The sequence below is a fragment of the Curcuma longa genome, chromosome 3 (assembly GCF_044706935.1).
Source record: "Curcuma longa cultivar G26 ecotype Majalengka, Jawa Barat chromosome 3, ITB_CL_G26_1.1, whole genome shotgun sequence".
NCBI classification, from domain to species: Eukaryota; Viridiplantae; Streptophyta; class Magnoliopsida; order Zingiberales; family Zingiberaceae; genus Curcuma; species Curcuma longa.
Genome location: NC_133863.1, coordinates 6,419,774 through 6,433,735, shown reverse-complemented (window position 1 = coordinate 6,433,735; position 13,962 = coordinate 6,419,774). Strand labels below are relative to the sequence as shown.

General features: G+C 35.9%; 2 protein-coding genes and 1 pseudogene across 2 annotated transcripts; 1 reads left to right on the top strand and 2 right to left on the bottom strand.

Annotated features, from left to right (window-relative positions):
- Positions 1–60: 60 nt before the first annotated feature.
- On the top strand, positions 61–1,383 carry LOC141825561 (putative squamosa promoter-binding-like protein 19). The gene is made up of 2 exons (XM_074712941.1): positions 61–473; positions 1,145–1,383. The coding sequence occupies exons 1-2, from the start codon at positions 142–144 to the stop codon at positions 1,299–1,301; spliced, it is 489 nt and encodes a 162-aa protein (XP_074569042.1). The 5' UTR covers positions 61–141; the 3' UTR covers positions 1,302–1,383.
- Positions 1,384–3,169: 1,786 nt separating this feature from the next.
- LOC141823159 (uncharacterized) lies at positions 3,170–10,866 on the bottom strand (annotated as a pseudogene).
- A 1,915-nt stretch (positions 10,867–12,781) lies between these two features.
- Positions 12,782–13,827, bottom strand: LOC141825514 (uncharacterized). The gene has a single exon (XM_074712895.1). It carries the CDS (start codon positions 13,788–13,790, stop codon positions 13,113–13,115), a length of 678 nt encoding a protein of 225 aa, XP_074568996.1. The 5' UTR covers positions 13,791–13,827; the 3' UTR covers positions 12,782–13,112.
- Between the last annotated feature and the right edge of the window lie 135 nt (positions 13,828–13,962).

The window sequence follows — 13,962 nt, the reverse complement described above, 5'->3', positions numbered from 1 at the left end:
ATGGGGCGATAGTTTAAGACTCGACTCTCCTCTCACGCCTGGCTAAGTGGTCCTCGCGAGTCCAACGCGTGCCTCGCTTTCTCTTCTCTCCTTTTTTTTTTCTCCTCCTCGCTCCACAGAATTCTCTACTTTGGGCAGACCATGGAACACCGGGAGCAGCAGAGGAGGAGCAGAAAGGAGAAGGCGAGGGCAAAGGAGCTGGGGACGGCAGCGTACGTCGACGGGGACGAGGAAGATGAGGAGGCGGCGCTTGGTGGCGAGGAGGACAAGAAGCGGCAGCCGTCGACGTCGTCGAAAAGGGGGTCTGGGAGCGGAGGAGCGTCGCCGCCTTGCTGCCAGGCCGAGAAGTGCGCCGCCGATCTGACGGAGGCGAAGCGATACTACCGGCGGCACAAGGTGTGCGAGGCGCATTCTAAGGCCGCCATCGTCATCGTCGCCGGCCTTCGACAGAGGTTCTGCCAGCAATGCAGCAGGTTGCCCCTGTTTCATCCTCGGCTTCAAACTTCTTACTTGTGCATAAATTTTTACCATTATTCTTGTTTCATTGACAAATTTAGTTTTTTTCTTGCTTAACATCTTGTTAGTTTAGCGAATCAATTCATCTAAAGGGAGGCGATTTCACTAAGTTAAAGATTGCAGTTTCTTCATCATTTGACTGTATACAAAACTAAATTTCCTCTTTAATTCTCTGAAGATCAGATCTGGTGCACGAAGGTGTCAACTCTTCCTTATTGTGACATGATGATCCCTATGAAGCAATCTAGCTAAACAGATTTTCTTTCATCCTCTCAACCATCAAAATTCTTGCTCAGTCTATCGAAACTTGATTTTTGCAGTGACTTTCGATTCTAGCATTGTAATCACTCATGAACAAAAAGATTTACTACAATATTTTCAGTTTAACTGCGTCTTGTGTTTCATCCTTCTTATTCGTTATGGATCCCATAAAGAGCATATAACTGCTAGCTAGCTAGTGTTCCTATGATATCTAACAAGGTGGAAATTTGCTACAGGCATGTAACCGTACGTTACTTCCGTGAGAACTAAACTTGAGTTCTTGAGAAGAGACATCTCCTTTTAAACAGATTCAGAGTTTTGTGTACTGAGTGCGTTAGGGTTCATTAATTTCAGTTTGATTGTGCAGATTCCATGAACTGTCAGAGTTTGATGACTCCAAGAGGAGCTGCCGCAGGCGTTTAGCTGGCCACAATGAGCGTCGCAGGAAGAGTTCCTCCGAGGCGATCAGCTCAGATGCGAGGATCCCGACGAGTGATCAATCTGGTGGTCATTTCCAGAGATGAACAACCTCTCCATCGAATGGAAGCATGCTCTCTCTCTTCTGTCATGCAATGTCTTTATTCACGATTAGTCTATTACTAACTGCTGCTAGATTTCTCAGTGTATATATATATATATATATATATTATATGCTGAGAGAAATGAAACTTTCTCGTGATCTAAGCACAATATCAGCTGCTTAAATAATTGTGTATACAATTATGGATTATCTTGTCGATAAAATATTGAGTGACCTGAAATTCTTATTGTTATTCTACTTTTATATTGATCTCCTTTTTCTGGAAAAAACAGAAAGAAAGGAGAACATGCTGTGTCTCTTCTCTTCCATTATAATTATATAATGCAGAACCACATTACGGCCAAATTAACATCATGATGCATAAGTCCAGATTTCCATGCCACATGAATCTCATTTTCTCTTTCGCATTCAGTTGGCTTAGACCTTAACCCATCAACAGGCAAACCACCGACTCTAGAGCAAAATCAGTCTTTGTCCTGGCACCAAATTCACCAAACTCAAAAAGTAGTTAACTACTCCGGAGAAAAACCTACACCATCGTTATATTTCGGGTTAATATAATTTGTAAAATATAACTTCTCACGTTTTTTTAAATCCAATATAATTCTTTATTTTTAATAAAAGTATACTGTAGAATGTTTTACATATGGTGTTAAAATCTTCCATCTATTAAAACGTTTTACATTTTATCAAACTAAGCAAGGAACTCGCACATTCACATCAATTTTATTCATATTGCTCAGCATCTTCTGATGTCACGAATACGACATGATTGATAGGACGGTCCCAACGTGACACAATCAAATCAATAATTAAATTGAATTGTAGTTCGAAATCATATGAGTTTTAATTTATTTAAAAAATATAAATTAATAGTCCCTAATAAAAAAAATAAAACTAGAAACCCAACGTATAAAATTTTGAAGAGCAAAAATTAATTAAAAAATATCACTTTAACCTCGTATTACTATTAAAATATTTTTTTGATAAAATAGAAGAAATTAAAATACTTAGATTTTTTTAAGAGTCCTTAATTATGTCAAACCCTATATAAGAAAAATTAATAGACCATTATATAATAAAACTTCCACAACGGAATAAAAATATTTTAATAAATAAGACTTAGACATAGGCCAACAAATTAAGTTTATGGTCAAAATCATTCTAGTATTAACACAGTAATATTGACTACTTAGTAATTGAAACGAATGATTGTGAAATTGGATGGAGAGAAATTTTATTTAGAAAAATCACAAAATATGAACCGAAGATAACAAAAGCAATTTATAAATATGTCTCCGAAAAATATAGAAAAAAAAATCAACTAACCTCATTGAATTATGAAATCTTAACTATCATTTACTACTTAAATATTTTTATGCTCTTCATTTTTAATAAATAAGAAATTATAGTTAGAACATATTGTGAATTGCTATTATAAAATATAATCAACAAATAAAAGGATTTAGAAAGAGTTTAAGTATGAAAAGATAGATAAAGTTCACAAATATAATAATTAACAAAGGATTAAAAATTCATTAAAAATGTATAAAAGAAATAAATAATTCTTTAACAATTACTTTATTCAAACTTCTATACTAACTTGCTTCTTTTCCCCCTTCACTATGTTTTCTTTTCCTTGATTCTTCATTATCAAGCTTGATTTAAGTGTGGGAGTGACTATGTCGAAGTTCATTTTAACCTCTATTCTAATTCTTTTTGATTGTTGTAGAGATCCCTTGAAACTTGTACATCTCTAGCCCAGTGAAATCCACCTTGAAGACTCACCCGTCATCAACTTCCTCATTGGTGGTTCCTAAGGATCTAAGACAGGATCACTGACTAATCCAATCAAAAACGGAGATTGTTCAGAACCTTTACAGGAATGATGCCGCTCTCGGGGCCACACGCATGGCCGCCAGAGCGAATCACTATTAGCTGTGATAGATACCTGTCCAGATTTTAAGGTGGTATAATTGCTGATTACGACTTCCAAACTAATTTCATTCCGTCGTTGATTCTGCAGCTGAGAATTGAGATTTTATCTTTAATTTTTCCTTAGTTTGATTCTTTAATTTAGTTACCTGATGGTGCCAGAAATTGAGAAACCCAATCAAGTCTCTGAAATGCTACCTTGGAGAAGTGATTTATTTATTTATTTATTTTAAAAAATTATAATTCAGAAGGCAATAATGTGTTTGATACAATCGATTAGAGATGTCAAATTTTGAAATCAACCTAGACCCTGATGATGAAGGGTAAAAGAACAGGAATTTCCCCCCTGCATGCAATATTTCTTCACATCCTTGAGGAATAAAATAAAAGGTAAGAAAAGCAACAATTAACACAGCAGCGGATGCTAATAGCAAAACATATTTACAATGAAAGTTAGATGGCCTTGAGAAGGGTTTAACTAAAAACAAAGGATTCTGGACTGGAGGAATAATCAGAGCATCGTGCCAGTTTACCTTGTGAGAAGAAACCTTGCTAGTGGACTTAAGCTGGGGATCTCAAGCAGTAATGAGTTAAGTTGTTTCTTCCTATCAATGAAATCCTGGGAAGATTGCTCCGCAAACATACTGACAGCTAAGTCATGAAGTCGCTTGACTGACGACTCCTTAGAACTGTGTAGAGATTGAGTACGTGCATTGTACAGAGCAGATCCCATAGCTAGTACGATAATTGCACTTGGTAAGTGAGGTCAAAAGGGAGATACCTCTCTACTCGTCCAAGAATCTTAATAACTAGAGTTTCACAAGAGCCAGGTAACTTGTGTTCCAAATCTGTCAGGGACTCCATTACTTTTGCAACTGCTACTGCTTGAGACATATCGCCAGTAGCCTACAAGATACGAACAACCCAAATAGAATTGCTGATCAAGTTCGGATGTTGAAAACAGTCTTACACTTAGTATAGAAAAATGTAGTCCCACGAAAAAAAAAAAAAAAAAACTAGACAAACTGGTTTGAGTTTACATCAGAATACAAAAATAACTAGTCTTGGATAATTAAATAAACCCCTATAAAGTACTCCTAATTTTGTATTGCAAAAAATATTTATATAACAGCCATACGACAAAATAGTCAAGCAGAATAATAGATTGGATTTTGAAAAATTTGCTGCATGCACTAGTATATTTATTTTCATTAGTATATCACAATCTCTAAATCAACATCAAAAAGGTAAGTTGCTGCCAAATGATCCAGCATTCATATAAAATAGTAATAAATACAAATATATCTCAAAAGCACACCTCCTTTAGGGAAGGAATAACCAATGATGACAATGCAGGAGAAGCTGCTGAAACAGCTCTGGTTTGAGATAGCTCAGTGCCCGACTGACGTGGCTTGTTCAGTACCTTCTGTAGGTCAATGTTCTCACTATCATTTCTGGATTAAAAAAAGGGTTACTCTTATCTGAAAAATCTAACAGCCACCATCATTGCGTTTAAAATAGAAAATTTTAGTACCTAGAGGATTCTGATGTATTTGTCCTCTCAGTCAACTTGTGCTCAAGAGAATCCTTTACTTGTCTGTTCGCCATAGGTCTTTCCCTAGCAATTCCTTTTCTTGATCCTGCTTGTAGTGCAGCTCTCGCCTAAAGTGTTCCAGCATTTACATTCAGACAAGCATTAGCAACAAAGTACTACTGAAGTCCACACACACAAATGTCATACTATATAAACAACCTTTGCAAGGTTTGTAGCACTATCTTCATTGGAGCTACTTGATGCCTTGTCTTGCATCCCTAACCTTGACTTTGATGAACGAGTAACAGCTTCATCGCTTTTGCCATGAAGAACTACTGTGCCACTAATTGACATATCTCCAGAAGAGGTGTACCTGCTAAGAGGCTGTCATACAGGAAAGATTGCAATTGCATAAGGTACCAATTGGGAATGCCTTTAATCATTTAAAGCTAATCTTTTATCTCACCTTCACATTTGAATCAAATGCAGCCTGCTTCAAAATTTCTTTTGAGAGCGGATAACAATGGTACCTGATCGACTTTCATCCTGAAAATCAAACAAATATCGTAAGATGTTAAATGCCATGTTTACTTTAGACCAGATCCTTGGGTTTAGATTATAGTAATAATTTGTGAATCAGAATAACAAAGTTACAGAACCCACATCTTCAAAAGAATCTTCTAGTTCTTTAGCATCTTTAGCACGATCTGCTTCCTTCTGCAATGAGAATCTTGATGCAGAATCATCAAATGAACCTTCCGATTCATATGACACCTTGTATCCTCTACTAGCCACCTTCTTTGTTTTGTGTCTCTTGTATAATCAACTGGTGGCAATCTTACAGAACTTCGGACTGTCCCTGTTCCCTGTGAACCATCCATTGGTCTCGGTGTCCGTGCAGTACCTGTACCTTGTGATGCTTGGCTAGTTGGCTCTTCAATGCTGCGTACGGTCCCTGTACCCTGCATGCCATCCATGCCACTGTCCATGATAGCATTATTTTGAAATTTGCTTTGACTATGGTGAGCAAAGTAAGACGGAGAAGGATCCCCAAAAGATATGCAACTGACACAACAATCAGGAAAAGTTTACCTTGAATAAGCATCCGTAACCACCTTCATGGTTCTTGTTCCATCATCATACATTTTCGTATGATTTTGGGCTTTCGTGTCTTCTTTTGTAGTGAACTTTGGCCTCTCTCTGTTGTAGAATGCAAATCATGAGCTCATTAAAGTTATCCTCCACTAAGGAGAACTATTTGTCGAGCAAGCCAACTAAATAACACTTTTTACATAAAATAATTGTAATTGCAGTTTCAAAGTACAAATTGCACTTTTCCAAATACCTTATTCTCTCCAAAAGTCTTGGACTTTTTCTGACATTTCTGATGAAGCGATGCCTGAGAAGTTCCTTTGCACTAGACCTCTGAAGTAAGATGCTAATCATGTTAGTTTCGAGTTTCAATATCATAGACTCAACAGGTGCATATAAAAATACAACCCTTTTTTATAGTAGGTACTGCTAAGAAAATTTTCTGAAATAGAATGTTAAAGAAGGCATGAAGAAAGGAGGGGAAATCAAACACAATGTAGTCAGACTAAAGGATAAAAGATAAAAAAAGGAGTAAAAAAAATTACATTGTGAAACAATTAAGTCATGCGAAAAGAAATATTCCCCAAATTCAAAACTGTGTAAATGTTAGATCAGGTCTTTTGCAGAAAACAAGGCTTTATTCATTCTCTTAATAACATTGACCTTTGTAGAAAGAGCAGAGCAACAGATAGCAGCAATATAAGAAAACAATATAAATGGGAATAAATCTACAGTAGAAATGACATGCTTCTATTTTGTTAGTTAAAAGACAGAAAAGTTCCTCTTATTAGCACAAAACTTGCATGGTCAAGTAATAAATTTTCTGCCACATCTACGACCAGAGCATGCTAAGCAATGATTATCACAGGAGGAACGTCATGTTCAATTGGCATGCAAAGGGCAATGATTAAGTGCCTTGGTAGTTATAAGGCTACACCAGTATTAATGTCCAAGTCATTTTGAAGGCTTTCAATTATATTAAGTAGAGTTTTCTTTTGTATTCCTTCTCACCACACACTTTCAACTCTAATTCTGCTCGTCTAACTATGATATCTCCTGGTTGTCCATGAACTTGTACTCATTGTCTTAACCTATATCCTTGGAGCAACATCTAACTAAATGCAAATATAACATTTTTATTTTATTTTTCCTCTAAGTTCATACATCGATCCTTTGAATTCTTTGTTGATTGCCAAATATTCTGAACCATAAAACATGACTCAATGTTCTATAGGCTTATAAAATTGTTCTTTTAGCCTAAAAGGGGCAAATGGTGTAGTTAGATAAAATTCTAGAAGTCCTACTAGTGTTTATAAAATGATGTCTTCAACAATCTCTCAAACATCTTGTAGAAAAACATCAGGAAAATAAGAACTGCTGAAAATATAAATGATCAGTTTAAGTCAACTTTAGCACTCAGTGTTTGCCTCCTATGAGAATTGGTATTTGACATGCATCCCCATTCCCCAGTTTATTCACCGAACAAGCAGATTTTGCACCAATCTAGTCCCCTTCCATATTTGAAGGAAATCTAATCAACTTTAACAAAAATTAAACATTGCAAAAGAAATTCTCCAGGAAGCATGTAATCCAAAGGGTAGTTTTCATTCAACATGCAGCAAGGTTAAAAGGTAATATAAGAAAAGAGGCCTAAATGTACTTTTGACCAGAAGCAAAATCCTAGCTACAAATGCTTTAATTACAGTCAACTTTGCACCTTCCTTCTTGACATTGTTTTTGTCAATTCTGCAGAAACACCAAAATCTGCAACCTACAACAAAGACAGACACATTGTGTAACTGCATCAAGCAGCTCAGGTTGTCTCCAACAGTTACAAATGCAACAAAGAATCTGTAGTATTTTCATACTTTCACATCTCCTTTTTCAGAAAGCAAAATGTTTGCAGATGCAAAATAAATAAATGACCTGTATGTTAAATGCAGCTCGGAAGCTAATAAAACATGAAAAATACAAAAAGGAATCATATGGTAAATTAACAGATATCAGCACTAACAGGCATCTCCTGAAGCCGGATTGCTAAGTCAAAAGTATAACCTTTTATATCCCAGTGAATCTTTCCTTCATTGTGCAGATACTCAATTGCATGTTTCATCCAGAGGGAGGCCAGATTGGAGCTACAAAACACGAGTATTATGATAAAATACCAAGGTTGTGCAACCAATATTCTCAAATTTGTCAGAACTTTACACAACTGTCTACCACAGAAAATTTAGAAAAACACTCAGTTATACTTTTTATATAAACACCAATCAAAATGGACAAATCAAATACAACTTTACTAAATTAGAGCTTCAAAATATGGGCATAGGAAAACAATAGCATAAAATATTTATATTATTATTTTAAAAAAAGCATGACATGAATTTCAACCTAATCAAATGCTTTTTCACAAGCAAAACAAAAAAAGTCATACATATGGCTGGTGTCATAAAAGAGAGTAAACTTTAGTGTTTAACTTGCTAGATCAGCAACAGAACCACCAGCCATGTACTCCATCACAATCCACAATTTGGTTTGATAGAGATGGGATCCATAATAGCCAGTAATGTATGGAGATCTACATTGAGATAAAACTGCTATTTCTTGCAAAATAGATAAATAATAAAAGAAGACTTCCATCAAGAAATTATGATTACTATTCAGGGAAAAGGAAATTCAGTAACTAACCTTCTGAATGTCTTCAATATCATCCTCACTATAAATGGAATATTGCAGGCAAAAAAAAAAAAAGTAAAATAAACGTTAGAACAATCATAAAGTAAACATTTGATAAATGAGAAATAAATGCAATGGTGTTTGATACAAGAAATAGAGCAAAAATAAATTTTACAATCCAGCTGTAGGATGCACAATGTATCCAACCTACAATTTGGATAAAGAATTGAAACATCTAAAAGAGCTAAGATAGTCGATCAGTAATGATCAAGGGTAGCATACATGTAAACTTCATTCTAATTATCCCAAGTCTATGCAAGTTTTTTGAACCATAAGTACTTCAATCAAATTTTCCCTCAATATAAAAATGGCCAGTGTTATGTACAAGTATTTTGTGCATTTTTTTCATTAATTACAAAAAAGGATTAGAAAATAAAATACTTCGAGGATTAAGAGATTCATGTAACATGGTAAGCAAGGACATACGCTTCTTCCAAATCTATAACTTTGATTGCAACCTCCTTATTCAACTCTGCGTCAAACCTGCATGAGAGAGAATTTGTTCAGGACTGATGGACCTATTAATTCCACAAATCATCATGGTGCAGACCAGCATACACTTCAGCAAGGTTCACACATGCAAGAAGATTAAGATGCTCTAAATATTATAAAGGTAGAATATGACAGGGAGAAGAACATTAAACACACTTTGAAAATGTAACTGGACTACTGGAGTGCTTAAGTTCCCAACATTACTAGAAATTTAAAGTACTCCTCACAAGCATATGCATTGCCGACAAACCAACAAATAGGAATCAAGGCTAAGCATTATAAATGTTTAAGAAGGCACTCTAAATTGGGCTCTAGAAGCTACATTAGTAACTAGTAATAAAGAAATACAAACATGGCTGCACAATATGGAAATCACTTGTCATGATTAAGAGGAGCATCCAACAATCATAGTTTCCCAAAGAACCAAAGAATTTTATCACTCTGGGACAACCAAAAATGTTAAAATAGAACGCTCATATAGCTAAGCGTGGTTATACTTTTATCTCAGAACAACATTTTGCAAGAGAAGCAAATCACAAATCTTTGAAAAGTGAAATAATCCACATTAAATCCAACTGTCAACACCAAGGCTATTTTCTGAATTTCATCCTTCTGCAAACAATCAAATACAAGATGGATCACATCTCTCCACATCCTATATAATGTGTGTTCATTTCTGTGTCAATATTTCTCAATTCTCACATACCTAATACAACTGCCTAGTCCACGAAAGTTATGACAAAACCTTGAAGAAAAAACATCAATTACCCAAGGAGCCAGAGAATGCAAATTTAGTCTGAAGAGATATTCTATACAAGAGAGACATTTTACAATAGGAATGTCAAGCAATCCGTCTTACACCAAATCACTGCAAACAAGAGACACACCTAAAAAATCAGACCTTGTATTGCCAAGTCATTGATACTAGAGAGATTCCAGATGCATTTATAGGAAAATTTTAAATGATAGCTTGGGTGGAAGTACTTCTTGTTGGAAAATGATTTTTCAGTTCTAGACTACAAAAGAATTCTAATTTTGGTTCTCATGTTGGGATTTAAGTAATGTGAATGAAAAAAAAAGGAGAATTAGAAATTTATTTATTTATTTTTTGAAACGTAGGTTAGATATAATTCTGAATCATGCTAGAGATAATTAATCTCATGATTTTCCGATAATTCTCAAACACACAAAATTAACAATTTTAGTTGGAATTTAAAATATCAATTTTTTAGATAATAAAATTTCAATCTCCAATTTTTCATGCTCATCAGTGATCAGAACAAGAATCTGGTACAATATTAGAAACAAAAATTTCAGTTACACAAACTTTGCGGTTCCAAACAATCTGCGAAGGAACAGCATGAGATTTGTTCGGTGTGAATTTCATATAGTAAAGTCGAATCTGGTCCTCACCCTTTGAAGACGTCGCCGAAGGATCCCCTGCCAAGGAGCTCCAGAGAGGCGAATCGAGCCTGAATGGCCGCAGCCAAGGCAGCGGGGTCCGACATCTCGGATTCCGAAAGACAACACGATTAGACCCTGCTTCACCCTACCAGAAATCCTAGTTTTAGGAAACCCTAGACCACCTACTTCGATTCGCGCCAGCTACGGAAATAGTAGGATCCCAGCTTTGGGCGAAATCCAGGGAAGATTGGAAGGTAGAACGAATCTGGGCAGGGATCGCAGAAGGTAAAATTGGAAGTGGAGCAATGCGATCTATGGAGGAGGGAGAAGAGAGAGAGAGAGAGAGAGAGAGGAGGCTAAGTATCCCATTGAACCAATGGCTATTTGTCGACTGTGCATGCCTTCTACGTCCTCTGTCCAGAAGATAAAATTAAAATAAAAATTAAAAAAAAATACTGTTTTAGAATTTAATCCTATCGAAGTTGAAATAGCCAAATCGTCGTATGCGGAGCTTGTCGACTTGTCGCTCTCACTGTGACAGAAGGAACAGTGCGGCGTTAAACAAAGTCACCAGCGACGCGGACTAAATCGTTTCCATCCGCTGCATTGCGTGCTTTTGGTCAGAAGAAAAAAGAAAAAAAAAAAGAAAAAAGAAAAAAAAACGAAAAAAGAAAAAATCGTGGCCTATCGTCGCCCATACAGATAGACCTCCTCACCAAGAGAGCGATGGCTATTGCAGTTGTGAGCAATGTTGGAGATGAAGCATTTAATGACAGAATGCCCTTTTGCAACCTGGTGGAGGTCGAGCATTCATATATGCACCTTCGATGAAGTAGGTGCTCAGTGAGATTGTGTTCAGTAGATATGCAAACACGACTATCGAGGCTCCATTTGTTGTGTCAAAAACGTTTTAATTTTTGTATTTAATACGAAAAAGCTTATGGTCAATAAAAAATATGGATCGGTAAAAAAATATATTTTTTTTCAAAAATTATTTATGCAAAGAGTAATCTCTTTATTCTATTAATAATTTTTATGTTTTTCTATCCGTCTCAACTCACCAAAATATTTAAATGAATCGACAAAGTTATCATGAGACCAAATTTTATCCATGATTAGGGACAATTTTATCTGAAAATTATAAATAAAAATGTTATTAAGTCTGAATTAATTTTATATTTGATTCATATATTTTCCATCACAATAATCCACTAGACAATATGGGTGAATATTTTTTATTTAATAATATAAAAAAAATAAAATATATATATAAAGATCAATTAAAATAGTAAGCTATTTAAAAAACAATTCATAAATTACATAATGGAAGCCCAATCTACATATTTATAACTAAATCCAGCATCCATCAAGTTTCATATTTATAAAAACATTTTTATATATTAATAGTTTAATTAGTATATAAAAGAATTGTAAAATGAAATTTAGGAAAATAAGTTAAATGAAAAAAAAGATTTTTTAGAATAATAATTTAGAATGTTACATAAAATAAAACTAGACATACATAGCTAATCATTTATAGTGTTAAATTTATATACATAATCATTCCTTAATTACAAGATAAGAAAATAACATTTATTTTCACCTTAATATAAAATTTTACCTCATGGTTCTTTCAAACTTTACGTATAAACATTTTAAAAGAGAAAACTGAGCATTAAAGCTCAAGTCGATACTAAACAATAATATAATAGATGAAGTTATATATCATACTTAATTAAACTGATATCTTTACGTGTGTATTTAGCTACCTATATATATATCACCTCTAATACTTAAGTTGGCCTTCAGAAATGGATGGAAAACCTCGAAATCTGTTGTCAATCAGTCAGTGATCAGATATGTAGAACTTCGAGGTTTTAGGTTTACTCAGAAGTTAATTTTTTCTTATATATATTTAAATAACTTCAATACATGGAAGGAAGTCAGTCTCTTTGTGGATAAAATGAAGAAGAAAAAAAAGAGGCATGAATTCATGCAAAAGCTGACACCCATAAATAATGTGAGCGAAGTATTATCCTGTAGTCAATATGTGCAGGCACATGCATATCCCAAGGACAGACTTCATGCCTTCATCAAAAGAAGATCCCAAAAGAAAGACATATACAGGAGGAAAAAGGAAGAAATACCTCTCTCTATATATATATATACAACAAAACGATGAAGGAAATTAAAGAACCATGCATATTCTCACATTCTCACATTCTCACATATATTTAAACCAGAAAAAAGGAACCCTAGAAGCTGAAAGATTAATTAAGCAGCACTAATTGAAATTAATTAAGCTGAATGGATCTGAGGTTCCTCTCGGAGCAAAACAATGTTCTCCTTCCACACCCACCCACATACATTAGCCAATCACATATATACTAGCTAGCTACTGTATGTACTAATTAATATACTTGCAGACCGACATGATCTCTCTGATCCACTCTTTTCTTCTCCACTCTCGTCTTCAAAAAAAAAACTACTAGTTAATTCTGCCTACTGCACATCATATAATCATGCAATTTAGATATAAAACTGACTCGACAATATAACTACCTTCCTTGATCATATTGCAATTCTCTAGGAATCTCTGAGCTATAGGAGCCGTGCTGAGGGCGACGTCCATGATCGGTTCGCCGCATCGATCCAACAATTAGCAGTCGCCGCAGCTGCAAAATTTTGCACCGAGCCTACCATCGCGGCAGCTGCAGAATTACTTTTCAGATCATTAGCGTATTGCATACTGCTAACCCCAAGATTTTGCCCTAATCCCGAGCTATCAACTAATCCAAATTCCCGGATACCTTGCAGCTCCATCACCAACGAATTATATCGTTCCAATTGCAACATCTCATCACTCACCGCTGTGCTGCTAATCGGCGTAGCAGTCGAGGCCAAAGGGTAGTTGAAATTGAAGCTCCTGGTCTTGGGTGCCGGTTGTACTTTAAGGTTTACGGAGGCGACGGAGGGCGGCAGGTGCTGGGGTAGTTTCTTGACGCGCTTGTTCTTGCGGCATCCTCCGCCGACGGGGATGTTGCGGAGGGTGCCGCCGCGGGTCCAGTAGCGCTTGCAGGCCTTGCAGAAGTGGCGCGGCTGCGAGAGGCTGTAATTGTTGTAGTAGCAGAACTTGGTGTTGGTGGAGTCGCAGCGAGGGCACCTGACCAGAGGCGACAATTGCGGACGCTCCATGGCTCCAGCACTGGATTTACTGGCTTGTTCTGCACCAGTATTCATATAAGTTCTACTACTAGCAGTGAGAATCTTATCGCTCATGTTGGCGATGCGCGAGAGAGATCAGAGAGACAGAAGGGGGGAGGGATGGTAGTGGATGATTTGGAGGAAATTAATTGAAGGCGGATAGGGGAGGACAAGAAATTATAATAGGAGTCAGAAAGAAGGTTCGACGACAAGAGGTAGCAAACAAAGAAATGCTTAATGCGGTGCA